The following is a 25,191-nucleotide window of genomic DNA, read 5'->3' as shown; positions in this document are numbered from 1 at the left end:
GCTCTCTGTTGCTCACACTGGACTGATTCAGTTGGCAAGCCTGGGAACAGGTCGGTAACCCTGAGATGCTTTGATACTTGGAACCTCCTCTCAACTGCTAGAGCTCCAGCCTGTAGCCCCAGGGAGCCAGGTGCCCCCTACAGGTGGAAAACAGCGAAGGTCCCCCTGGAAGGCAGCAGTGGTTGCTAGGCAACCGGGAGGCCTGCGTGGACACTGAAGCAACCCAGGAGCCAGAGAAGGGATTTGGGAGCAGGCAGACTATTTGCACACCCATCCACCACCTTTTCAGCACCCTTAGCAAACTGATGAGGTAGTGGCAGATGGCCGCCGCTGCTGTCTAATAATCTGGGCTCATTCTTGAAAATACTGCTTCATTGGGTGGTCCCAATCTTTTTGTGTGGAGAAATAATCACTCTAGCTCAAACACCCTCCAGTTTTACCTGGGAGCCAGAGACTGGGGTTGCTGAAGGCCAAAGTTTCTGGTTTGCATGTAAGGGGCATTGCTGTGGGTGTGCATCCTTGGTGGATGGGAATTCTAGCACATTGGGTGCAGGGGGAAATAATTTTGGTGATTAGTCTAATAAGGTATCAAGATTTCCCTACTATTCCCAATGTATGGTTGAGGGAACTCCTACTTTAGCCCATTAAAATAAAGCGGGCACCATGGGAATGACAAGTGGTGGAGACAAGTTTTTCCGTGGCTTTCCGGAATTAGATTTCTCTATGGAGTAGGGAGAGATCCTGAGGTCTGTTGACTACTGTGAATAGGGACAGAGCCCAACAAGAGGGAAAGAAACAGAAAGAATGGGAGGGTGGTAACAGTTTGGCAACTTCCTAGTGCTATGTCTGGATTGGGGCTGGCAAATTCTCTCCACTCTGTGCCCCCTCTGTTAGGACCATGCTGAGGCACACAATCCTTACAAGGGCCTTTGGCAACTAGAAATCCACAGCTTTTCCTCTTAGTGACCTAGCATTCTGACCCAGAAGTAGGTCCAAGCAGGCCAAAGCCGTGGGCACAGTAATCCCTCCACTTGGGACTCTTCACTCTTAGCTAGTACAGTAGGAGCATCGTTGTGGCAGAGCCCCAAGCCATGGCAAGCTTAGGGGAGAGCTGTGCCCAGAGTTTCCTCCTGGGCTTTCCCTCAAGAGTTCCATGGTAGAGATACCAGGCTGAGGTACTGGCAGCCAGAGAGGTCCTTGTTCAGCCATTGCCCCAGTCCAGAACATCTCCACAGAGCACCCTAGCAGGCCGAGGCTCCTTGCTCCGGGTATGCTTCTAAACTGAACTGGGTCGGAGCTGTGCTTCAGCTCTATTAATAGCCCCCTAGCCCAGCCTGCTAGCCCCAAACCCGGATGCCAGAAGCTGTGAGTCAGTATCTAAAAATAACGGAGAGCAACTGCATCCGAACCCCAATGAGTAGCTTCCCTTGGCCCTCCGCCCTCAAATTTTTGTCATTCTCAGTCTCCAGTCCAGGGCCCCCACAGAGGTTAAGTGCGCCATAGCTGTCCAGTCCTCCTGGAAAGAGGGGAAGGATGCGTGGTGGTAGGCTCAAGGCTCAAGCTAGGGGCTAGGGGCAAGGACTTGGGGCATTTTGCCGAAAGTCTGGACTCTAAGCTTAGAGGACTGCAGCTGTGAGCCTGGGAGCTGAGAGGTCGAAGCTGCAGGGGGTTGGAGACCCTGGAGGTGGCCAGGGTCAGCTCGGAAGGGGAGGGGAAGAAGAGGCTGCAGGGCTGCAAGGCTGGGCGACTGGGAGGGGACAGAAGAGTAGGGATGCGGGGTGGGGGTGGGGTGGCGGGGGGTAGATCCATGCTGAGAGGCGAGAGCCCGGCAGTACCTGACAGGCTGGGCGCCCCAGAGCTGAGGCCGGCAGTCGGTCTGAGGGGCGGGATCGGGAACGGGGTAAACTACGGAAATGCAGCTTGAAAACGTGGTGTGTGGAAGAGGTGGTCCAAGGCGGCGTGGACCTCTGAGAAGACGGGGACCAGGCAGCGGTCGCAGCGGGGGCTCCGGGCGCTCCTCCTGCCTCCCTGTCTGTCGCATGTCGGTGCCCCCGCCCACCGAGCCAGCTGCAGGCCAGGTATGTTGGCGTGCACGGCGGCCTGTGAATATGTGTGCATGTGTGTGCATGGCGGGAGTGGGGCTGAGAGAGAAAGGAAGGGGCGGGGTCCAGGAATAAGAGGGGGCGGGAACACAAATTCAAACTCGCTTCGGTCCATCCTGAGACCGGAAGTGTACAGGGCCATTCTGGGAATTGTAGTTCCCGGGGCAGCTCTGCACCGCCCCGCCCCCCCGGAAGACCTTGTCCCTAGGTGCCGGTGCCACCCCGCGTCCCAATCTGGCAAGAGAAGAGAGACAAACCTCTTGACCTCATCAGACTCTTGGTTCGATTTCCCTTCGTGTGGAAACATGAACCGGGGCGAAATGTGGGTGCAGTGGGAGACTGAAGAGTCAGTTACAGAGCCCCCTCCTGTCCTCGGGTTTGCCTTAGCCCCGCCCCTACAGGACTCTACATCCGCTCCACGACGGTAACCTTAACTGTTTAGCCCGGGGACTCAGGTGCAGCAAACACACCGGGGAACTTGCTCCTCGAGGAGAACGTAGGCCTGGCGGCCAGACCCTGTGCGCGGCCCAGAAAAGCGAAAATTTGTGCAAATCGGGTCATGCCCTCGGGGTCCAGAGTCAGGGACACAGATCCCCAACCGGCACGGGAAACTGGTGGCATTCAACAAATACGTCACGGGTGACGACCGGCGCGGCCCTCCTCTTGGGGCAGGTGACCGCAAGGTGGAGCTACAGCGCAACTCTGCACAGCGTGCCTGAGCGGCCCGGAACGCCCCAGTGGAGGCTGCGGTCCTGCTTCTCACTTGAAGCCCTTCTTTGCCCTGGGTGGTCCTCTTGACACCTTCAACCCACGATTCTCCCCATGACGACCCCTCAGTATCATGTCATATGCAACCCTAGATGGAAGGTGCATCCTCAACCCAGCTCCAGCGCTGAAAAGATTAGACTGTGCCAAATGGGCATTAAATTCATTGAATAGCATTAACCACTATGATTCAGGAATCAATGTCTTGAAGAAAAGACTGTGCACAGGAAGAGGCCACCTGTAGGCACAGAATTACATGGCTAGATGGGCTCTTTAGCCCCCAGCTTCTAGGCAGGAATGCAGATAAACTGCATTATGTCAGGGGAGACAGTGAATGGCGATGTCTCCATCATCTGATGGTTCTCCAGGAAAGGTCGTTTTGTCATCTCCTTCAGTCATGGTTCCAAGCTGTCCCATCCCTGACACCCTGTGCCTTCTTCACAAGAACACATGCACGCAGATCTGAAACATTATCTGGGAAATCTCCTTGTCCCTTCCTCTGTTCTAGTCTCGTTTGGGGAGGAACTTCTCATGACTTGGCGTCTGCCTAACCACCTCAGGTCAAAACCCCAAGGGGAACAGATTCCATGGAAGCTTGGGGCATGCCCACCATCTGGGCAGAGGGCCTTCATAGTTCAAAACTTCCTTTTGGGAAAGTTCAACCCAGCCCAGCCCCACCAACATTCCACCTCAGCCATTCCTTCCTTCCTGTTGGCCAACGCACAGGCCACAGATTCTGGTTGGCATGGGCCCGGGGCAGGGGATTCACTCCATTATGAAATTGTTGATCCTGGTGAGCAGCACTGCTGTTTCTAAGCCTGAAGAGGAAAAGGAGGGGGACATACAGGAAATGAGCGAGCGGAAGGCTAGAGGAGGAGAAAAATGAATTGAGGGGAGAAAGTTCTTACCAGTTCTTTCTCTCTCCTTAGCACATCTCCTATAGGGAGAAAAGCTTCCCATTGTGAGTTCAGCCAGGTTCAAACACGACTTTTTTTCCCCATGGTATGTGGAAGTTCCAGGGCCAGGGATTGAACCTATCCATGCCATAGCAGTGATAACACTGGGTCCTTAACCCACTGAGCCACCAGGGAACTCCCCAAGTATGACCTTTTGAACCTGAGTTCCCCCAAACTGCCTTTCCCAGGTTTAAGGCAATTTTGTGTATAAGGAAGGACCTAAGAGTCTTCAAGGAACCAAAGAGACCAAACTCCAAGGCCCGGGCAGCATATATGAGTCTGAATCAGCTCCATCACCAGGACCCTAGGGAGAATAAAGACCCAGAAAGCTGAGGCACAAAGCACTCACCGTTGGAGGAGGAAAGTCCACAAAAGCAGTAGGATGGAGACACAATTGGTAACAATCCACACCATTAGGTAGGTTTGCGGGGGCTGTGGGAATAGAAAAAGGCCCTTGTCAGTGGCCAGAGCCACCCATATGCATATACAGGTAGTATGTGTGTGTGTGTGGGGGGGTGGATAAGTACGGAAGAGAGGGCCAGGGTTAAGGAGAAGCAGGGATGGGAAAAGAGGAGGAGGGGTGACAGTCCCAAAGCCCTTACAATAAGCCAGATGGGGTAACGCATCTGCTGCAGCAGCTGGCAGTCGTTGGTGGTGACCGAATCCACCCCGGCACACCAGAGTAGGGAGAAGAGCCAGGGCTTGTTCACTACAAATAGGTTCACTGAGACGTTATCTTGGTGCAGTGCCCTGTGGAGAGGTGGGGAGGGTGGAAAGAGAAATAGGGAACGTTCAGAATCATGAGGCCCGAGGCGTGGGAGGGCGGCAGCCCCTCGCTGTGCCTGAATCTACAGTGTCACTGCCCCAGAGCCATCCATTCTGCCTTTGCATAGCAGCCCCTGATCAACTCTGTCACCTGGTGGATTCCACCTAGCTTTGCTGTCTGGGATCACAGGAATGTGTCTCTCCTCTTGGTCCCATGACCTTCCTTCAGAGGTCTGAGGAACAGTGACCACCTTCCCCTGAGTCTTCTCTTCTCCAGGCCCAAAAGCCTCAGTCACTTTAGCCAGGGGTGGGGTCCCTTCACCACACAAACCTGTCTAATCTGATCTTACTCTAATTTAGCAACATTCTTTTGGAAGTATGGAGCCTGCATCTGAACATGCTATCCCAGGTAGGTTGGGAGCAGTTTCAAGGAGAGCAAAACTCCTTCTGCCTTCTGGGCATTATGCCTGTGTGAAGGGAGCCCAGGGCCAGGCTAGTTGTTGGCAGTGTCATGTGATGCTGATGACTCATTCATTTTGCACACTGTTCAATCAAAGCCCTGGTCTGTTTTTTATTTTTTTTTTTTTCCTGGCCCACTTAGGGCATATGGAAGTTCCCAGACTAGGGGTCGAATTGGAGCTGCAGCTGCCACCCTATGCCACACCAGAGCAGCACCAGATCTGAGCTGCACCTGGACCTATGCTGCAGCTTGCAGCAATGCTGGATCCTTCACCCACTGAGCAAGGCCATGGATCGAGCCCACATCCTCACAGAGACAATGTCGGGTCCTTAACCTGCTGAGCCACAACTAGAACTCCAAGCCCTGGTCTTTTCAACACATGCTCCTACCAATGCCAGTGTTTCCCTCTCTTGTTTTTCTGCAGTTGAGCTGCTTTTGCACCCCAAATATAAGTCTTTACTTGTTCTCTGGAGCATTTCATCTTGGTACATTTGGCTCATTATCTTAGCGTGCTTAGACCTTTCAGGCCCTCCATTTCCCCATCATTGTATTAATTACCAATTCTCACCCCTCTTGGAAACATGATCAGCAGTTGATGTGGACCAGGACAAGACTAAGGGGAGGGCCAAACCTGATGTCATGTCTCCTTCATGGTGACAACTTGGGGAAAGGTCCTTGGAATACTTATGATAACTAGGCTATCGTTCAGGCTACATTTTGTTTTTTCTATCTGACTGCAGGGATATTATAAGAGACCTTGGTGATCGCATATTTTAAAGTCTATCGTATTTCCTGGATGGGTCAGCTTCTGGGGCCCAGCTCACATCTGGGGCTCTCTCTTGCCCCTGGATCCATCTTCTCTTCCACTTATCTCTGCTGTAGAATAAAAGCTTCTAGTGGCCTGCAAAATCCTACCCAATTTGGCCCCTGCCTACCTCTCCAGCCTTGCCTTCCCCTGGCTCACAAGGCTGCTATTCCTGCTCTTCTGTAACTCTTCCCATTGTTACCTCTTTGTGACCTGTCAGGTCTCAGCCCAGATGCTACCTCTTTAACCACTCTCCCTACTGTGGCCCCTCCCTCCCAACCCCAATCTCTACTACATCTCCCCATTTTATTGTCTTCAGATCTCTCTCTCGCTTTTATTTTAGGGATGCACCCGAGGCATATGGAAATTCCCAGGTTAGGGATCAAATTGGAGCTGCAGCTGCCAGCCTATGCCACAGCTTCAAGGAGAGCAAAACTCCTCCTGCCTTCTGGGCGTTATACCTGTGTGAAGGGAGCCCAGGGCCAGGCCACAGTCACAGCAGCGTGGGATCTGAGCCGCGTCTGTGACCTAAACCAAGCTCACAGCAACACTGGATCCTTGACTCAATGAGCAAGGTCAGAGATCAAACCCGTGTCCTCATGGATACTAGTCGGGTTTGTTACCACTGAGCTACAGTGGGAACTCCTGTCTTCAGATCTCTTATCAATGTCCAATATACACATATTTTGTGCAGTGGTTTACTGTCTGTCTCTTTCACTAGTACACCCAAAGCCTGCAATAAATAGTTCCTGACACTTAGGTGTTCAATAAATGTGTCATCTGAATGAATGATGAATGGCCTTTGCCCTCCCAGCATTGGTTCCTCCTCACCATTAAGCCTCATGTGATCCCATTGCCTCCTTTTATCTGGCACTCACTTGATATCCAACAGTGGCAGGTCTTGATAGGGGAGGTTGAGAAACTGGGGCCTCTCAGTGCTGTTGCCTCCCAGATGTCCATATATCTGGCGCATTTGGGGGGCCTGTTGCTGGACATGAGCCCGATCTTCATCTGGTAGCCAAAGGACCTGTGGTTCAGGGAGGATGGGTGTGAAGCTGGGGAAACTCTGAGGTTTTGAGGGGTGGGGGCAGGGGTGAAGAACTTTGATGGGGTACATGAGCTGGGGCGGGGCTCTAGGGTGGATGGAAGTCTCAGCATTATCACCATGGCCTAGAAAAGGCAGGGGAGGGGGCAAGATGGGATACTTGGGGTCCTGGCAACATCACCATGGCTTGGGGCACCCCTGAATTCAGCACAGTCTCCAATGTCTGGTTCACAAAAACGTCATGGTATGTGTGGTTTCGTGGAGGGCGGCGGAGATCAAACATGATGGAAAGGTTGAGGACTGCAGCTTCCTTCAGCAGCTCATCTAGTGTTGGCACAGTCTGATTCTCAGCCTCTTTCTGATCAGGGCCTGACAGAGGCTTAGCCCCCCAGAAGGGTTGCCTCTGTAAGAACAGGAAGATTATTTCAAGATGAGACGCCTCCAGGCCAACCCCCCATCATCACTGTCATCACTCATCATCTCTTCACCAATTTGGTATGCAGTTTTGGCCCACTGCTGAGCCAGGGTTTTTCCTTTCTCCAAACTGTGGCCTTTTCTAAGACACTCTGGCACCTTACTCTGACCCTAACCTTCTACCCTCCCAGTTTCCTAACTTCCTCACTCTCACGACACTTTCTATTTTATCTTGTGGAGACATCTGGGATTTTTTTTTTTTTAATGTCTTTTGTCTTTTTAGTGCCGCGCCTGCAGCATATGGAGGTTCCCAGGCTAGGGGCTGAATCGGAGCTGTAGCTGTGGGGCCACAGCCACAGCCACAGCAACACAGGATCTGAGCTGCGTCTGCGACCTACACCACAGCTCATGGCTACGCCGGATCCTTAACCCACTGAGTGGGGCCAGGGATCAAACCCTCATCCTCATGGATCCTAGTAGGGTTTGTTAGCCACTGAGCCACAACAGGAACTCCCACATCTGGGATCTTGATCCCTTGCTTTCCTCCTGATCCATCAGCCCATTTCTGGCCACACCTTTATCCCCTACCCACGGCCCACCCACAGCTTGATCTACTTTTCCATGTCCCCCTCAACTCCTTTCCTGCTCCACCTTCCCTACAAATCCCAAACTCTGATTCAATTATACAACTGTCTGCCTCCTCTACTCCTAGACTTGGGGGTGGAGTGCAGAGCACACATGTGGGCTATTGGCATTGTAGTCCTATATTTTGCTCTCAGTGCCACTTAGCCCTCCTTTTACTTGTTCTTGATTTGCTCCTTCTCCCATTCCTGGTGGCTCTTCCGAACATCTGCCACTCTCTTCTCCTCCCTTTGCAATCAACAAATGACCTTACCTCCTAATCACTGACATGGAAAAAGTGAGCTATCTAACACTTATTAAGTATTTACTACATGCCGGGCAGCATTAGAAGCCCTTCATGTGTGTATTAATTTATTTAATCCTCCCAATATTTCTACAAGGTAGGTACTGTTATTATTCCCATCTTGTAGATGAGGAAAATGAAGCACAGAGACCCTAGGGAATGTTGCCTAGACTCACACAGCTAGGACGTGGTGAAGCCAAGATTCAAACCCAGACATATGTCTTAATCACTCAATCTGTGTACCCAACTGAGGAGCTTTTTCAATTTTAGGTTATTTCTCTGATGTTTTGCTTTTTTTTTTTTTTCTTTTTTGTCTACACCCACAGCATGCAGAAGTTCTCAGGCCAGGGATTGAACCTATGCCAGAGCTGTAACCAGAACCATGGCAGTGACACCTCCAGATCCTTAACCCACTAGGCTACCAGGGAACTCCTGTTTTACCTTTTTTTTTTTTTTTTAACAGGGAACTTGTATTACTTTGGTAATCAAGAAAAGAGGAAATAAAAAATCATGTCCTTTTAAATATTTTCCATCATCTGCTGGATTGAAGTCCACACTTCCGGGCGTGGCATTCAAAGCCCTGGAGACCAAGCCTCTACTCCCTTTGCCAATCTCATCTCCCATGAATCCCATGCATTTTATCTCACACTTCCATGGAGCTACTTTTTTTTTGTTTTATCTTATTTATTTATTTTTCGTTTTAAATGATTTCCATTTTTTCTAGTATAGCTGGTTTACAGTGTTCTGTCAATTTTCTACTGTACAGCAAGGTGACCTAGTCACACATACATATATACATTCTTTTTCTCACATTGTCATCCTCCATCACAAGTGACTAGATATAGTTCCCAGTGCTATATACAGCAGGATCTCGTTGCTTATCCATTCCAAAGGCAATAGCTTGCATCTATCAACCCCAAATTCCCAGTCCATTCCACTCCCTCCCCTTCCCCCTTGGCAACTGCAAGTCTGTTCTCATGGAGTCACTTTTTGTTCCCTGGAAACACTTCTTCATACTTCAGGCTTTACACACACTCTTCCCTCTGACCAGAATTCTTGTTCCCTGCCTTGCCCATCTTTAAAAGCACTCTCATTTCATATGCTGCTCAGGCGTCCTTGCCTGTGAAACCACTCCTGAGCCTCTCCTACACCCACCCTGCCCAACAGTGACCTCCTCTCCTCTCTACCCAGGAAAGACCTTGTTTCCCCTTGAGGTTTGATAGCCCGTTGCCTAGGCTCTCTTCCTTCCTAGGAGGGAATGACTTGAGGGCAGAGACTGTACACCTATCACCCAGCACAGGGCTCAGCAGACGCTTAGCAATGAATGAACTCTGCCCCCAAGTGCCCCTGCACGTGGCTGCCTCTTCTGGAAGGAAGGCTGTCCTCACCTGTAGGAACCAGGACCCGGCATTGAGTCTCTTCAGTTCAACCCAGGAGAAGTCGCTGCTGTGGTTGTTGACTCGGTCTGGGAACACAGAGACCACATCTGTGGTCCTGGTCAGGTGCTCATCATGCATGAGGAAAGGAATCCCATCGGAGCTGAAGGCACAAGAGGTGTCAGCGTGGGCCAAGCTCTGGGGCTGGCCATCACGTCTGGAGCTCCTTTGCTGTGTCCCTTGGGTGGAGGTGGGGCCCGGGTTCCCTCACCTGATCATCACATCGGTCTCAAATACAACAGCTCCACATTCAGCTGTTTTCCGCAGGGACATCAGGGTGTTCTCGGGGGCCATCTGGGAAAGGTGAGGAGGTAGCTAGGAAGTCTGGGAGCCTGGGAACCCACAGGCCTGGCCACAGCAGCCTGGAGGAGCAGACCCTCCCTGCCCTGCCAGCATTCTGCCAAATACTCACCATGGGGGCCCCTCGGTGTCCCATCAGCTCAGGCTTGGGAGGTAAGTCTTTGGGTTCCATGATACAGGCTGAGGAGATGCAGAGGGGCACCAGGTAGATGGCCAGGGAAACTCCGAAAAATAGGAGCAGTAGTAGAAACTTGGGACCTGTGGGGGAGTGGGGAGTTGGGTGGCAGGCTATGGGGAGAGAACAGTGGTGGGTGTTGGGGGCAGAAAGCAGAGTGCAGGTGCAGGAAACGGGGTGGCAGGGGGCAGAAGCAGTGATGGTCAACAAGGTCGTGTGGAAGGGTGGAGTTGTCACCTCTTTGGTGGATACGGTAGAAGGTATCAGCCACAGGCCAGGCCAGGAGGGTGATGCCAGCAACTGCTCCAATGTGAAGGAATGGGGCTGTGGCCTGTGGACAAGAGCTGGTGAAGAGGGCTCTTCTCCCTCGAACCCCTCCCCCTTTCCTCCTGGGACCTGACTTTTGGAGTTGAGAACTACCTGGCCTCTTGGGGCACTAGGGAGCAAGCTGTGTCCTGGGGTTGGCCACAGGCGAAGGTTCCCCCCGGTGACTCACCTGCAGTGACAGACGTAAGCTATGCCACTCTTGCCGCCATTGGACCTCCAGTCCCACAAGGCCAGCAGCCACGAGAAGTATAATGAGGAGCAGCAGCACCTAGAGGGCCATGGATGGGCGGGGCTCTCTCTGTTAACCTGGGCTCCTGGCTACCGAGGCTGCCCCTCACTCTACGAAAACAGGGCTGTAACCTTCCCCTGATTCATCCGCTGTTCTCCTTTCACTCAACACACACTCAATCTGGGCTTTAGGTCCTGAGCTGTGCCTGGGAATAGAATAGCTGGCCAAGCACTGGGCCCAGGGTGCCCTTCTCCTGCTCACTCCTGTTCAGACTCTACCTTGTGGACGGCGTGCAGATGCAGAGGTTGGCCACAGAGCCGCAGGAGCAGGGCCAGGAGCTGGGGGCAGAGGTGGTAGGAGTCATAAGGTGCCAAGAGGGGTCACTGAATGGGCTTTGCAGGCCAACGCCTCCCTCCAACCCTCCCCTCGGTGGCCCAGATGAGAGGGTAGAGCTGAGCAGGAAGGAAGAAGGGCTGTTGGGGAGTTAGGGCAGCTGCCCCCGGACCCACCAAGAGCACAGATGCATATGTGACCAGGAGAGAGATGACCAGCAGGAATGCTGGGGACCAGTCCATCCAGTGTCCCCAGTGCTGGAACAGGAATCTGTGGGAGGAGAGAGGGAGGCGTCTGAGTGGGGGAAGGGTGGTAATAGCAGCCTGAGGGAAATTGGACTGGGTGGATCCAGGGCTGGAAGGGAGTGAGGGGAAGTCCTTCATGGGGTCAGGGGCTCCAAGGACTGGAGAGACTTCATGGAGGGATTTTCAAGGGAGGCTGGATGGGGGAGAGCTGGCCAGGGCTGGGCATGACTGAGCACCCAAGGGGTCCCAGGGTGGGGAGTAGGTTGACATGTCTGCCGAGGAAGCGAGTCTGTGACATACTCATTGAAGTTGTGCAGGTCATTGAGAAGGATGAGCCCGATGTACAGCCAGCCCAGGGAAAGGAGGAAGGTGAGGAAGAGCAGGCCGAACCAGATGCATTCGCACTGCAAAGGGGCAGGAGAGAAGCTCACAGCCGGATCTTCACTTCGGCTGAATCTGCAACGGATGGCAGCTCAGGGGGGCTTCCTGCCAAGCCTGGGGCTGCTCTGCTCTGTGGGCAGCTCTTCCTGTATTTGAGGGGAGCTTCCTCCTGGGGAGAGAAAGCCTCTTTCTCTCTTTCCCCACCCCTGCCTCTGAACACATCTGGTCTTTTTATCCCTTCCCAGGGATCTTTGCCTTGGACTTCCATCCACCATCCCCACCCCACCCATACTTCACCTTGTTGGTTTGTGTCTTGTCTTTGGGGCATTTCCTCCAGTGGCAGCTATACAGACAGTGGAGGCAGTGGGCCCAGACAGAGCAGCAGCCGCGGGACTCGGCCATGGTGAGGGTCTAAATGAAGGGACACTTGGCTATCAGGGATCCTGGCAGAAGGCAGATCCCAGCCTCCCTTTCAGGATATTTGAGGAGCCTGGCGGGGGGGGTGGGGTGGGGGTGGGAGGAGCAGAGGCCTGGGCTGCTGCTTGGCAACAGAGGTCACAGGGCAGGCCCAAGTGCCAGATTGGATGAGGAGTTGAGCAAAGGAGACAGTTTCCGGGGTCTTTCTTTCCCTTACTTCTGCATACCTGGAAAGTCAGTGAGACACCCAGGAGGTCCAGCCTCAGGGCAGGATACACACCCTCTCTCCAACTCCTCCCCTTTTAACAGCATCCCTATCTGGGGATGGAGTGCTTGACTGGGGTGGGGACTTTGGAGAAAGTGCCTGGGGTGGGGCAAACAGGGTTTAGCAAGTTGGGGCAGATCTGGCCAAGCTTCAGGTAGCTCTGAGGTGCAGTCTTCAACCACAGGAACCAAGGAGTAACCTGAAGCAGAGGCACCAGTTCTGACCTGGGGCTGAGGGAGGGCTGGCTAGTTGGCCAGTTGCTATGGATTCAGAGATTGTACACATCACAAGGCCCCGGCCTGAAAGATTCTCTGTCTCCACCTCCCAGGGGGCAGGGGGGCACTACCAATAAGAGGAAGCCTTGAGGGGGAACAGCTTGCCTGGGTCACTCCCTGCCTTCTGAAGGAACCCTTTTCCTGTGCGCACATACCTGGAAAATTTAAGCCCTTTCACCTCAGGTCCTGTCCCTTCCTGCCCAGCCATCTCCCCCACCCCAGCCAGGAACCCAGTCCCCGCCTTCCCCCTTTCAGGGGCCCCACCCTCTGAGGTCACTTTGGTGAAAGTACAACAAATACAGGGCAAAGGTGTGTATGGGGGTGTGGTTATCTTGGGGCAGGGGATCCCTGGACCTTGCACTTTGGGGTCATGCTGAGACCCAGATGGCTTACTGATTCCCAAACCAGGCTGGGTGTGTGTGGTTGTGATTCTCCATAAGAGGACGTGAGATTTGTGTCAGCATTTGAATGTGTGTACCCACTAGTGGCTGTCAGTAAAATGGGTTTCTAGGTGGCTTAGGGTATGTAAAGGGGCCTCTGGATACACCCAAAGGGAGTGTGGTCTGAGGAACATGACTCTTGCCTTGTCATCTGGGCTCGCCGGAGGCTGTGGGGTCTTGGGGTGCACAGTGGCTGGGCCCCTGGAAGAGAGGGTGTGGCTGCTCCTGAAACTGCACTTCTTACCCTATGCTGTCCTTAGAAAAGGAGGGTTGGGGTAGGGTATGAAGTTGGGGGGCTAGAGATGGGGGTCGGGCTGGGAAGGAAACCTCTCCTCTCCCTGAGACTCCCTCCCAGGAAAAAGCCAACCCAAAGGGAGGCCCCTTGCCTCTTCCCATGCTGGGACTGGGTGGTAGCAGCCTGCAATCAGGGGCTCAGTCAGCAGCTTGGGTCCTGCCCCTACACCCAGACACAGCCTTCCAGGATCCCACCTCCCTCCAGGAGCTATCTGTGGGATGGATGAAGATCTGAGCAGACAGAAAACTCCCAACAGGGAAGCTGTCCAGGGCTGCTCCTCAGTCCCTGGGCCCAGTCCCTGCCGGGAGGATCCGGTCTCTGCCCCACCACTCCCGCCTGTGGCCCCCAGCCTTCCCGAACCCTCACACCTTTTCTCAGCGGCAGCTCTGCTCTGCTCTCTGCACTGCACAGCTTCCCAGCTCTTCTCCGAGTTGTCTGCCTCCTCCCTCTTCCAGTCCTTGGCTCAGCCCCACCAGTCAAACAGGTGGCACTGTTGCCACCTACAGGAGGCTATGTGGGTCCTCTCCCCAGGCCTGCAGCTACTCTTTGGCCCATGCCCGGCCAGGGTGGGAAGATGGGAGGGAGGACGGGGGAGGGCGAGCAGAACTGCTTCTTTACTCGCTGTCGGTCAGGGGGCTTGGGGTGAGGAATTCCTTTGTGCAGCCTTCCCCATCTCTCTGTCCCTCCTCCTGTTCCCCTTTCAGTCATTGCTGAGGCTTTGTCCCAGCTCAGGGAGGCGAGGGCTGAGGGCATGGGTGGGCGGGCGGGAAGCTGGGGGGAGGTAACCACACAACTTTGCAATGCAACTTGGCAGTGAGAAGGGGCCCAGCCAGCCCCTTGGGAAGGAGTGTGTGTGTGTGTGTGTGTGTGTGTGTGTGTGTGTGTGTGTGTGTGTGTGTAAGTCTAGCATCCAGACTCAAGCTCCCTGGGAGGATAGCCTTTCCTCATCAGCTTCCCTTTCCTCTTGAGATCCTACTTCGACTTTTGCAAGGCGCATCTAGAAGAGACCTCAGAGTTGCAAGCCACTTCCAGTTTCACTGTTTCTGGACCAGGGGTCTCTATGGGCCCTGTGAGGCCTGGGTGACATTAGCAGCCCTCCCCTTCGCCCCCCCCCATCACCCTAGAAAGGAGATGCTCATTTAAGATGTGCTGAAATTTGCATCATTCCCGCTGACTTGACCCCAAGGCATCCAGTCTCTTTCCAAGCATCATTGGAGGAATGTATAGTGTTAGGGTCACTGGCTTTTGGAAGATGAACACATACAAAAGATGCTGTAACCACACAGCAGGATAGCCAGCACGTTGTAGAGTCAGCTTAGCACTAGAGCACAGGGCTCTGGGTGGGCCGGGGACTGGGGGCTGGCTTGACTGATCTTCCCTCTCTACCTTTTGCCTGATGAAGCCTGGAGTCTAGCGAAGTGTTGGTGGGAAAGGATGCCTTCTCTAGGGATAAGCTCGGCTACCCCTCCCCCCAAACGCACTGGATTTGGAACAGCAAGAAGGAAGACTGGCTCTCTTATGCCAAGAGCTGGCCCCCCTCCTTCTCTGCCTTCCCATTGTATCCAGGGGCTCTAGTTGGCAATGGCAAAGGCTCCCTTGCTCCCTCGGCATTAAAATGCAAAGAGAAGCTGGGCTGCTTGCTGGCAGGAGGCCAGCGAGGGCTGCCACGTCACTGAGTCCTGCAGGCTTCGCTCTAGGCAGGTTGTCCTTTGGTTTCTTTTGCTCAGACTCTGTTGGACTCTGGAGGAGTCTTAGCTTTCGTGTGCTGAATTCTGGGGGGAAGCTTTGGGAGCTTTTTTGGGGGTGGGGGCTGGGATTTGGAATGGATGTGGATATGAAGCTCAGGGCTTGTGAGCTCCCCAGAAGGCTGCAGGGCCAGGGCTGGCTCCCTCTTCACCTTAAGCAGAGATGGAGAACCCAGGTGCAGAGTGAGGAGTAAGCTATGCACATGCCCTTCCTCTTTCCTCTCAGAGGAGAAAGCAGGCAGCCAGTGCTGTGCTGGCTGGGGACTGGGCAGCAGTATGCTCCTATGCCCAGGTGATGCCAAATCAGGCCGCAAGGCATTAGGAATAGACACTGCTGCCATTCTAGAGTCACACAAGAGGCTGTGGTGTCAGATCTGGATTCAAGTCCTAGCTCTATTATTCAGTAACTCTGTGACTTTAGTGAAATGACTTAACCTCTGTTTCCTCATCTGCAAAATAAGGACACTTATTCACCTTGAACTTTTTTGGTGGGGAGCAAGTAAAACTGTGGCAAACACATGGAGATACTTAGTAAATACAGCTCCTTTCTCCTGAATGTGGAGACCAGACTGGGCAGGCTCCACAGTGAAGGTTAGGCCACTGGCCTTGCTAGCGTTATTCTGATTTCCTGAGGTAAGAGAGCAACATGAAGACACACGACTTGGTGCTGCATACTCCCCTCAGGGACAGAGGGCTACTAAAAGGCAGTGAGGCTTGGGTACTTGCACTGACTCTCCTGAATAGCATTTCCAGGGGCCAAGGAACACAAGTTGGAATTATATTTCTCTCTCTAGCACAGAAGAATCTTTCCAAACAGCAGATGGACTAAGATTTATTTATTTACTTAACATTAACATTTAAAAAGACTTCATTTACCTCAGCAACATGAGAGACAACTGAAGGTAGAATCCAGAGAAGTCAGGACAGGAAAGATCCCAACCTCATTCCAGAGGTGGGGTGAAGGATTTGCCAGGCCACCAACCTAGGCCAGGCTCTGCCATTAAGCTGAGACAACCTAGAGATAAGATAGCCTTGGCCTGGTCCCCATTGGGAGATAGCTCTAACTGCTCATGAATAAGAAAGAACTAGATTGTACTGAGGACTGTTTCCTGATGAGTCACCAGGAAGGTCAGCTGGTTCTCTCTCCAGCAGGTAGCTCAGCACCCTTCTGGAGAGGAGAGTAGTAGTCTGGGGCTGGGGTGGGGAGGGCGGAGATTGAGTTGCCAGCATCCAACAAATGTTCTCTCTCTCTCTCTCAGTAACATGCCATTCCTTTTGTCAACAGCAAGAAACCTGAAATCAGGAGGAGTCATTAGAAAACCCCTTCCGGCTGCAACCGGAAAGCCTCTCCCAACCCAGACGGGGGGCAGAGATGATGAGTCCAACTTCAGTGGGCCTCTTCTTCAATGGGGGAGCAGCCAGAGAAGAAGCTGGTATTGCTGGCCAGAGCTCGTTTCTTTTTCTTCCCTGGAGCTTTATTTTCTTGGGATTCTGTTGCTATGTGTTTCGACTCTGGGAGGCCAAGGTAGGAGGCAGCTGAAGCTGTCTTCTTTAACAGCACCTGCTCTGCATCACACATCTCTTTCAGGATCTAGGAAGGGCACAGACAGCTATGACTAGATCTGAGGTAGAGACAGAGGCTCAGCACAGCCTAGCTCCTACAAATGCTTAGCACACTCCCCGTGGTACGAGGTGACCCTCAAGACTGCTCTGTTGAGAAAATCAGACTCTAGCCTCTGCCCAATTCCCAGCAAGCTGACTGTACCTTTACCTCCTTTTCTCTTACAGATCTCTATCAGCGCTAATGCAGAGATGGAAGCTAATACATTTGTAAACATCTGCCTTCTTAGCCCACTTACCTTGCTGTTGGGAGTGGCACAGACAGGGTTAAAGAAGGCCAATCCTGGAGTCACCTCTGTGGGATCCTCCAGTTTGAAGGAGCCTTCAGAATCCTGAGTCCGCTCGACAGTGCCCAAGCTCTCCTGAGAAGCCAGCAGACGGGCATATTAGAAAGTCAGTTTCTGGAGTTGCAAAATCAGTCTTCTCCCCTTCAACCAGTGACGTAGAGCTCTGAGGGCCTCATCAGTCAGTCTAAGCAAGTCTTAGGGTGACCCTGCTCAGGGAGGTCATAATGCTCAATGGCAGCATCTGAAGCCAAATGGCTGGGTAGCAGAGTGGCACCATTTCAAACAAGGCTGAGCCTTGGTCACTTCTTTGATTAATTTTCTTCCATCTATAATCTGCACTATCCTTTTTAGCATTTCCACAGGGTGTTGCCTGTATTAGTCTTCCTTTCAGAGAAGGAAGCTGAGGCCAAGAGAGAGAAGTTGCTTAGGTAACAAGGCGACTCTGTGGTAGAGCTTAGATTAGAATTATAGCCTGTTGTCATGGAAACTGAACTGGATTAAGAGTCAGGAAGCCTGAGGTCTAATCTTGGCCACCATGACCAGCTGTATAAACGAGTCACAAGTTTATCTCTGGGCCTTAGTTTCCTTCTCTGTAAAATGGAAGTATTTGTACTAGATCAGTGGTTTTACAACTGAAATTCTAAGAGGAAACTCAATATCTAATCAAGCAAAGAGCAAGTTACTTTGGTTGGCATGGGGTCTGAGTTGGGCCACACTCCTCTGCCCAGAAGCACTTCTCTGGAGCCACTACAGGACTCTAGAACACCAACTGAGAAAACCACGGGGATAGAGAACCCTTAAGGTCCTTCTAGGGAGTTCCCTTGTGATGTGGTGGGTTAAGGATCCAGCGTTATCACTGCAGCAGCCTGGGTTGCTGCTGCTGTGGTGCAGGTTTGATTCCTGGCCCGGGAACTTCCCCATGCTATGGGTGCGGCCAAAAAAAAAAAGGCCCTTCTACAATGCTACGTCTATAGTTCTTAGCCTGACCTCTAACTTGTCACTTCAGTCCTCTAATGACTACCTATCTTAGAAATCTTTTTAATAGAAGACCCAGGGAAAAACTGCTCCCATGTAGATGTTTGAGAAATGCATAGTGAACTAGTCTTGCTAGAATTACTGTGTCTCCCACAGAGAGCAGCAGGAATGAGCTTTTGCTGTGGGTACAGCTAGGCATAAGTCAAGTTTGGGGATCTGATCTGCCTGGTGCTGCCCTTCTCAGTACACATTTTGTTTCCCCTAGTTTGCTATTTTTGGGAGCAATATAAGGAGAACAACAACAGTTAACTTGGCTCCTAACAGTGACTATCAGAAAGACCAAGTTCCTGTGGGTCTTTTCCTAGAGCCTTGGAATAGCTGGTTCCCATGGCAAAGGTCTAATGTGTCAAGATGTCAGAAGGATTAACTTCCTTCCTGGAAGCTGCTACCTCAGCACGTGGTCCTTACAGTTTCAGCTAAGCCTCTGGACTAGTTTGATCCTGCATGGTTATACGCCTGTAAATGCTTGTTTTCCTATTCCTTGTTCTTGCCCTAGAAACTACAAAATTTTACAGCCAAGGCTGGGGGTGGGGAGATGCACATCTGGGAATCTTCTGGCAAAGGCTGTGGTTTCTTTTTTTCTTTTATTTATTTATTTTTGTCTTTTGTCCTTTTAGGGCCGCACTCATGGCATATGGAGGTTCCTAGGCTAGGAGTCAAATTGGAGCTACAGCCGCCAGCCTACACCACAGCCACAGCAATGCCAGATCTGAGCCACGTCTGCAACCTACACCACAGCTCAAGGCAATGGCAGATCCTTAACGCACTGAGTGAGGCCAGGGATCAAACCCGCAACCTCATGGTTCCTCGTTGGATTCGTTAACGACTGTGCCATGATGGGAACTCCCAAGGCTGTGGTTTTTGAAGGGGTTGTGTGGACAGGTTGGCAGCAAGGAAGAAGGACTGAGAAGCGAAATGTCTTTTTCTGTTTGCAAAGGGAAAAAGGCTAGCAAGAACGGTGTAGGAGACTCCAGGTTTCAGGAAGGAAGGTAGAAGAAAAAGGCAGAAACTGATGGAAGATCTGAAGGAATGGTGAAGGGTGAGAGCCCCGACTCTACCTTGTCTTGCTGACGGTTCCTACACTTTGTGGGGTCACAGCTGCAGTGCATGCCACAGTCCGACTTTTGTCTCCTGCACCCACACTGCTTGTTCCCACACCAGCCCTTGCACGAACACTGCAAAACAGGTTTGCAGAAAGACACATTACTGAAAAGTCTGAAGTATCTTCCCTTCACTTGCAAGCCATTCTAGATAAAATGGAAAGTACCATGAACTTTACTAAGTGTCTGTCTCCTCAGTCCTCTCTTTTTTAGTGAAACAATGATCACCAAGAACCACCATAGGTTTTGTTTTGTTTTTTTCTTTTTAGGGCTGCACCCGCAGCATATGGAGGTTCCCAGGCTGGGGGTCTAATCAGAGCTACAGCTGCCGGGCTACACCACAGCCACAGCAACGTGGGATCCAAGCTGCATCTGCGACCTAGACCACAGCTCATGGCAACGCCGGATCCTTAACCCACTGAGTGAGGCCAGGGATCGAACCTGCAACCTCACGGTTCCCAGTTGGATTTGTTTCCGCTGCACCATGATGGGAACTCCCACCATAGATTTTTTTAAGAACAAGTAATGCCAGACTTTGGGGATAGTATAACTTGAAAGACAGACTGCAGTGATACCTTAATGCAGGGCAACTGACAAAGATTCTCATGATGAATTTATGGCCAAAGTGAAGAACTGTGAGCTGGATGGTAGTGGAGTTAGGCATATTTAAGGACTGAGTATCTTTAGATACTCAGTATCTTTAGATCTACCCAAGCTGTACTGTCATCCAACTCACATTTCGACAATTTGTCTAGCATCGGCCTGGGCTTTGTCCCCTGCGGTTTAATCATTCAATATTTTAATAAATCACTGATGATATGAAATAAGATTATTTAATTTGTATAGCACTTTACAGTTTTCTGAGTACTTTCATATATAGAAATTCAAAACCTCATTTGAATCTCATAACCAGTCTATGAGGTAGGCATATTTATCAGCTGTAACAACGACGCAAAGCTGGAAGGATGACTAATATGTAGGATAACAGAACTGCAATTCAAAATATTTTGACAGGCTGGAATTATGGGCTGAAAGTGGACAGAAAAGCTATAATGGAATAAATGTAAACCTGGCATTTAGGTTCCCCCAAAATCAGCCATATAAATATAAGGTGGGGGATATCTGGCTTAAGAGTAGTTTGTGCAAAAAGGGCCTAGGGATTTGAGGTATCTAGCAAGCAACAGTGTGAAATGGCTGTCAAAAAGCAAGTCTGTCAGGCAGAAATCTGGAGTTCAGAAATCACGGGAGCAATGGGGTCAGAAAGACACCATTTGAAATAATGTGTCCTATTTTAGGACGCCATTAATTTTTTGGCATATAAAAAGTATAGACAATAAAACCCACTCATGTCCCCAACTACCCCTTGATGAGTCAAAGACAGATATAACTGAAGCCTCCTGTCTACCCATTCACCTCCCTCCCTCCCAGAGGCAGTGTCTTGGGATTAGGTGCATATTATTCCCATACACTTTTTTTTTTAAACCACATATGAGTTTTTATTAAAAAATATAAGAAATTATCTTACACACTTTTAAACTTTACATATAAATGGTTTTTTGTTTTTTAGGGCTGTACCCGCAGCATGTGGAGGTTTCCAGGCTAGGGGTCCAATTGGAACCGTAGTTGCCGGCCTATGCCACAGCTGCAGCAATGTGGGATTTGAGCTGCGTCTGCAATCTATACTACAGCTCACGGCAACACCAGATCCTTAACCCACTGAGTGAGGCCAGGGATCAAACCCACGTCCTCATGGATGCTAGTTGGGTTCCCTAACCGCTGAGCCACGACGGGAACTACCATAAATGGTATCTTATTATCCGTTGATGCATGGAGTTCCTGCTCCATTCATTTTCACTCTGCGAACATGCCACCATTCATCCATACTCCTCACAGTGCCATGTTCACGTTTACCCACGAGGCTGCAGTAGTAATAGCTGATATTAATGTGTGCCAGGCACTGTTACAAGTGCTTTTCATGTATTAAGCCCATTTCGTCAATAAGTAGGTCTCCTTACACACACATTCAGGACTTCGCTAGTATGTTTAATAGAGGGCATTAAACAAAAACGGGGTGAGTGATCTGCATTATAGGAAGTGATGTTATAAGAGAAACGGTGGAAGAAAGTGGGAGAGTTTGGCTTGGAACAAACATAGGTGGCAGAGCTCACAGAATGGATTAGTCAGAAGAGACCTCAGCCTGATTTGATGTTATAAAGCCCCTCTCTAATATTCCTGGTCTTATTATCCAAAGCTCTATTTATCCTGAGATGATAAGAATTTCTATATAACTTCTGACCTCAGGACCCAATTCTGCTATCTGGAATGACATGGAATCAGTTTAACCCCCTTTTTACAGCGTATATGTTCAAACTCAGCACCATTTTCTTTTTTTTTTTAAATCCCAATTACATTTATTTTATTTTTTTTAATAATTTTTTTTTTTTAATTTTCCCACTGTACAGCAAGGGGGTCAGGTTATCCTTACATGTATACATTACAATTACATTTTTCCCCCAGCCTTTCTTCTGTTGTAACATGAGTATCTAGACAAAGTTCTCAATGCTATTCAGCAGGATCTCCTTGTAAATCTATTCTAAGTTGTGTCTGATAAGCCCAAGCTCCCGATCCCTCCCCCTCCCTCCCCCTCCCATCAGGCAGCCACAAGTCTCTTCTCCAAGTCCATGATTTTCTTTTCTGAGGAGATGTTCATTTGTGCTGGATATTAGATTCCAGTTATAAGTGATATCATATGGTATTTGTCTTTGTCTTTCTGGCTCATTTCACTCAGTATGAGAGTCTCTAGTTCCATCCATGGTGCTGCAAATGGCATTATGGCATTCTTTTTTATGGCTGAGTAGTATTCCATTGTGTATATATACCACCTCTTCCGAATCCAATCATCTGTTGATGGACATTTGGGTTGTTTCCATGTCCTGGCTATTGTGAATAGTGCTGCAATGAACATGCGGGTGCACGTGTCTCTTTTAAGTAGAGTTTTGTCCGGATAGATGCCCAAGAGTGGGATTGCAGGGTCATATGGAAGTTCTATGTATAGATTTCTAAGGTATCTCCAAACTGTTCTCCATAGTGGCTGGGCCAGTTTACATTCCCACCAACAGTGTAGGAGGGTTCCCTTTTCTCCACACCCCCTCCAGCACTTGTTATTTGTGGACTTATGAATGATGGCTGTTCTGATTGGTGTGAGGTGATATCTCATGGTAGTTTTGATTTGCATTTCTCTTATAATCAGCGATGTTGAGCATTTTTTCATGTGTTTGTTGGCCATCTGTATATCTTCTTTGGAGAAATGTCTATTCAGGTCTTTTGCCCATTTTTCCATTGATTGATTGGCTTTTTTGCTGTTGGGTTGTATAAGTTGTTTATATATTCTAGAGATTAAGCCCTTGTCAGTTGCATCATTTGAAACTATTTTCTCCCATTCTGTAAGTTGTCTTTTTGTTTTCTTTTTGGTTTCCTTTGCTGTGCAAAAGCTTTTCAGTTTGATGAGGTCCCATGGGTTTATTTTTGCTCTAATTTCTATTGCTTTGGGAGACTGACCTAAGAAAATATTCATGATGTTGATGTCAGAGAGTGTTTTGCCTATGTTTTCTTCTAGGAGTTTGATGGTGTCCTGTCGTATATTTAAGTCTTTCAGCCATTTGGAGTTTATTTTTGTGCATGGTGTGAGGGTGTGTTCTAGTTTCATTGCTTTGCATGCAGCTGTCCAGGTTTCCCAGCAATGCTTGCTGAATAGACTTTCTTTTTCCCATTTTATGTTCTTGCCTCCCTTGTCAAAGATTAATTGACCATAGGTGTCAAGGTTTATTTCCGGGTTCTCTATTCTGTTCCATTGGTCTGTCTGTCTGTTTTGATATCAGTACCACACTGTTTTGATGACTGTGGCTTTGTAGTATTTCTTGAAGTCTGGGAGAGTGATGCCTCCTGCTTGGTTTTTGTTTCTCAGGATTGCTTTGGCAATTGTGGGTCTTTTGTGGTTCCATATAAATGTTTGGATTGTTTGTTCTAGTTCTGTGAAAAATGTCCTGGGTAATCTGATAGGGATTGCATTGAATCTGTAGATTGCTTTGGGTAGTATGGCCATTTTTACAATATTGATTTCCCCAATCCAGGAACATGGAATATCTTTCCATTTCTTTACATCTTCTTTGATTTCTTTGATGAAAGTTTTATAGTTCTCAGCATATAGGTCCCTTACCTCCTTGGTCAGGTGTATTCCGAGGTATTTGATTTTGTGAGGTGCAATTTTAAAAGGTATTGTATTTTTGTATTCCTTTTCTAATATTTCATTGCTGGTATACAGAAGTACAACTGACTTCTGAATGTTAATCTTATATCCTGCTACTTTGCTGAATTTATTAATCAGTTCAAGTAGTTTTGGGGTTGAGTCCTTAGGGTTTTCTATGTATAGTATCATGTCATCTGCATACAGTGACAGTTTGATCTCTTCTCTTTCTATATGGATGCCTTTTATTTCTTTTGTTTGCCTAATTGCTGTGGCCAGGACTTCCAAAACTATGTTGAAGAGCAGTGGTGAGAGTGGGCATCCCTGTCTTGTTCCAGATTGGAGTGAGAAGGCTTTCAGTTTTTCCCCACTGAGGATTATATTTGCTGTGGGTTTCTCATAAATGGCTTTGATTATGTTCAGGAATGTTCCCTCTATACCCACTTTGGCGAGGGTCTTGATCATGAATGGATGTTGGACTTTGTCAAATGCTTTTTCTGCGTCTATTGAGATGATCATATGATTTTTGACTTTTTTTTTGTTAATGTGGTGTATGATGCTGATTGATTTGCGTATGTTGAACCATCCTTGTGAACGTGGGATGAACCCAACCTGGTCATGGTGTATAATTTTTTTGATATGTTATTGGATTCGGTTGGCTAAGATTTTGTTGAGAACTTTTGCATCTATATTCATCAATGATATTGGGCGATAGTTTTCTTTTTTGGTGGTATCTCTGTCTGGTTTTGGAATGAGGGTGATGGTGGCATCATAGAATGTCTTTGGGAGTATTCCTTCTTCAACCTTTTGAGAGAGTTTAAGGAGGATGGGCACCAATTCCTCTGTATATGTTTGACAGAATTCAACTGTGAAGCCATCTGGTCCTGGACTTTTATTTGTAGGGAGTGATTTTATGACCTCTTCAATTTCATTTCTAGTGATCGGTCTGTTCAGTTGGTCTGTTTCTACTTGATTCAGTTTTGGCAGGCTGTAAGATTCTAGAAAATTGTCCATTTCTTCCAGATTGTCCAACTTGTTGCTGTATAGTTGTTCATAGTATTCTCTTATGGGTTTTTGTATTTCTGCTGTATCCGTTGTGATTTCTCCTTTTTCATTTATAATTTTGGTTATTTGGGTTCTTTCTCTCCTCTTTTTAGTGAGTCTGGCCAGGGGTTTGTCCATTTTGTTCACCTTTTCAAAGAACCAGCTCTTGGTTTTATTAATTTTCTCTATTGTTTTTTGAGTCTCTATTTTATTGATTTCTTCTTTGATCTTTATAATTTCCTTCCTTCTGCTGACTTTAGGACTTTTTTGTTCTTCTTTTTCTAATTCATTTAGGTGGAGGGTTAAGTTGTCAATTTGGGATCTTTCTTCTTTTTTGAGAAAGGCCTGTATTGGTATAAATTTCCCTCTGAGCACTGCTTTTGCAGCATCCCATAGATTTTGAGAGGTTGTGTCTTCATTATTATTTGTTTCAAGGTAGTTTTTAATTTCCTTCTTGATTTCCTCATTGACCCATTGGTTTTTTAGTAGCATGTTGTTTAGTCTCCATGTAGTAGGTTTTTTCTCTTTCCTTTTCCCTCAGCACCATTTTCACTCCCCAGTCCCGCTCTGTCCAAGTCCTCTTAAAGCTAAATATACCTAGCTCCCCTAATGATTCACCACATGACATGGTTTCCAAGAATCCTCACCACCTTGGCTATGCACCAACTTGTCCAAGTTCATTTTTAATTGTGACATCCAGAAGTGAGGAGAACTTTCTAAATGTGGTGTGACCACTGTGAAGTAGACTGAAACAAACACCTC

At 49.3% G+C, this 25,191-nt stretch overlaps 2 protein-coding genes across 5 annotated transcripts in view; both read right to left on the bottom strand.

Annotated features, from left to right (window-relative positions):
- Nucleotides 1-3,014: 3,014 nt before the first annotated feature.
- On the bottom strand, nt 3,015-13,999 carry GDPD2 (glycerophosphodiester phosphodiesterase domain containing 2). Of its 3 annotated transcripts, XM_047765541.1 has the most exons (16): nt 13,724-13,998; nt 11,961-12,074; nt 11,583-11,686; nt 11,214-11,307; nt 10,983-11,042; nt 10,645-10,743; nt 10,386-10,479; nt 10,086-10,231; nt 9,885-9,967; nt 9,626-9,776; nt 7,080-7,301; nt 6,732-6,880; nt 4,426-4,573; nt 4,173-4,255; nt 3,776-3,804; nt 3,015-3,685 (listed from the first exon to the last, which is right to left on the bottom strand). In XM_047765541.1, exons 2-16 carry the CDS (start codon nt 12,063-12,065, stop codon nt 3,633-3,635), a joined length of 1,620 nt encoding a protein of 539 aa, XP_047621497.1. In that variant the 5' UTR covers nt 12,066-12,074; nt 13,724-13,998; the 3' UTR covers nt 3,015-3,632. The 3 variants fall into 3 exon arrangements, with proteins under 3 accessions (XP_047621497.1, XP_047621495.1, XP_047621496.1); XM_047765539.1 differs by having other exon boundaries at nt 3,015-3,804; nt 13,724-13,999; XM_047765540.1 differs by lacking the exon at nt 3,776-3,804 and having other exon boundaries at nt 13,724-13,999.
- A 1,919-nt stretch (nt 14,000-15,918) lies between these two features.
- KIF4A (kinesin family member 4A) overlaps nt 15,919-25,191 on the bottom strand; it is a 130,415-nt gene continuing 121,142 nt past the window's right edge. Inside the window, exons 29-31 of one of the 2 annotated variants that reach the window (XM_047765087.1) lie at nt 19,101-19,217; nt 16,960-17,082; nt 15,919-16,691 (exon numbers count right to left, since the gene is read on the bottom strand). In XM_047765087.1, coding sequence (XP_047621043.1) covers nt 16,488-16,691; nt 16,960-17,082; nt 19,101-19,217 — 444 coding nt within the window. In that variant the 3' untranslated portion in view covers nt 15,919-16,487. The remainder of the gene's footprint in view (nt 16,692-16,959; nt 17,083-19,100; nt 19,218-25,191) is intronic. The other variant, XM_047765088.1, reaches the window with a different exon arrangement.

Source organism: Phacochoerus africanus, chromosome X (assembly GCF_016906955.1).
Source record: "Phacochoerus africanus isolate WHEZ1 chromosome X, ROS_Pafr_v1, whole genome shotgun sequence".
Lineage (NCBI taxonomy): Eukaryota > Metazoa > Chordata > Mammalia > Artiodactyla > Suidae > Phacochoerus > Phacochoerus africanus.
The sequence above is the reverse complement of the archived record's forward strand: the minus strand, read 5'-3'. Positions and strand labels throughout refer to the sequence as shown.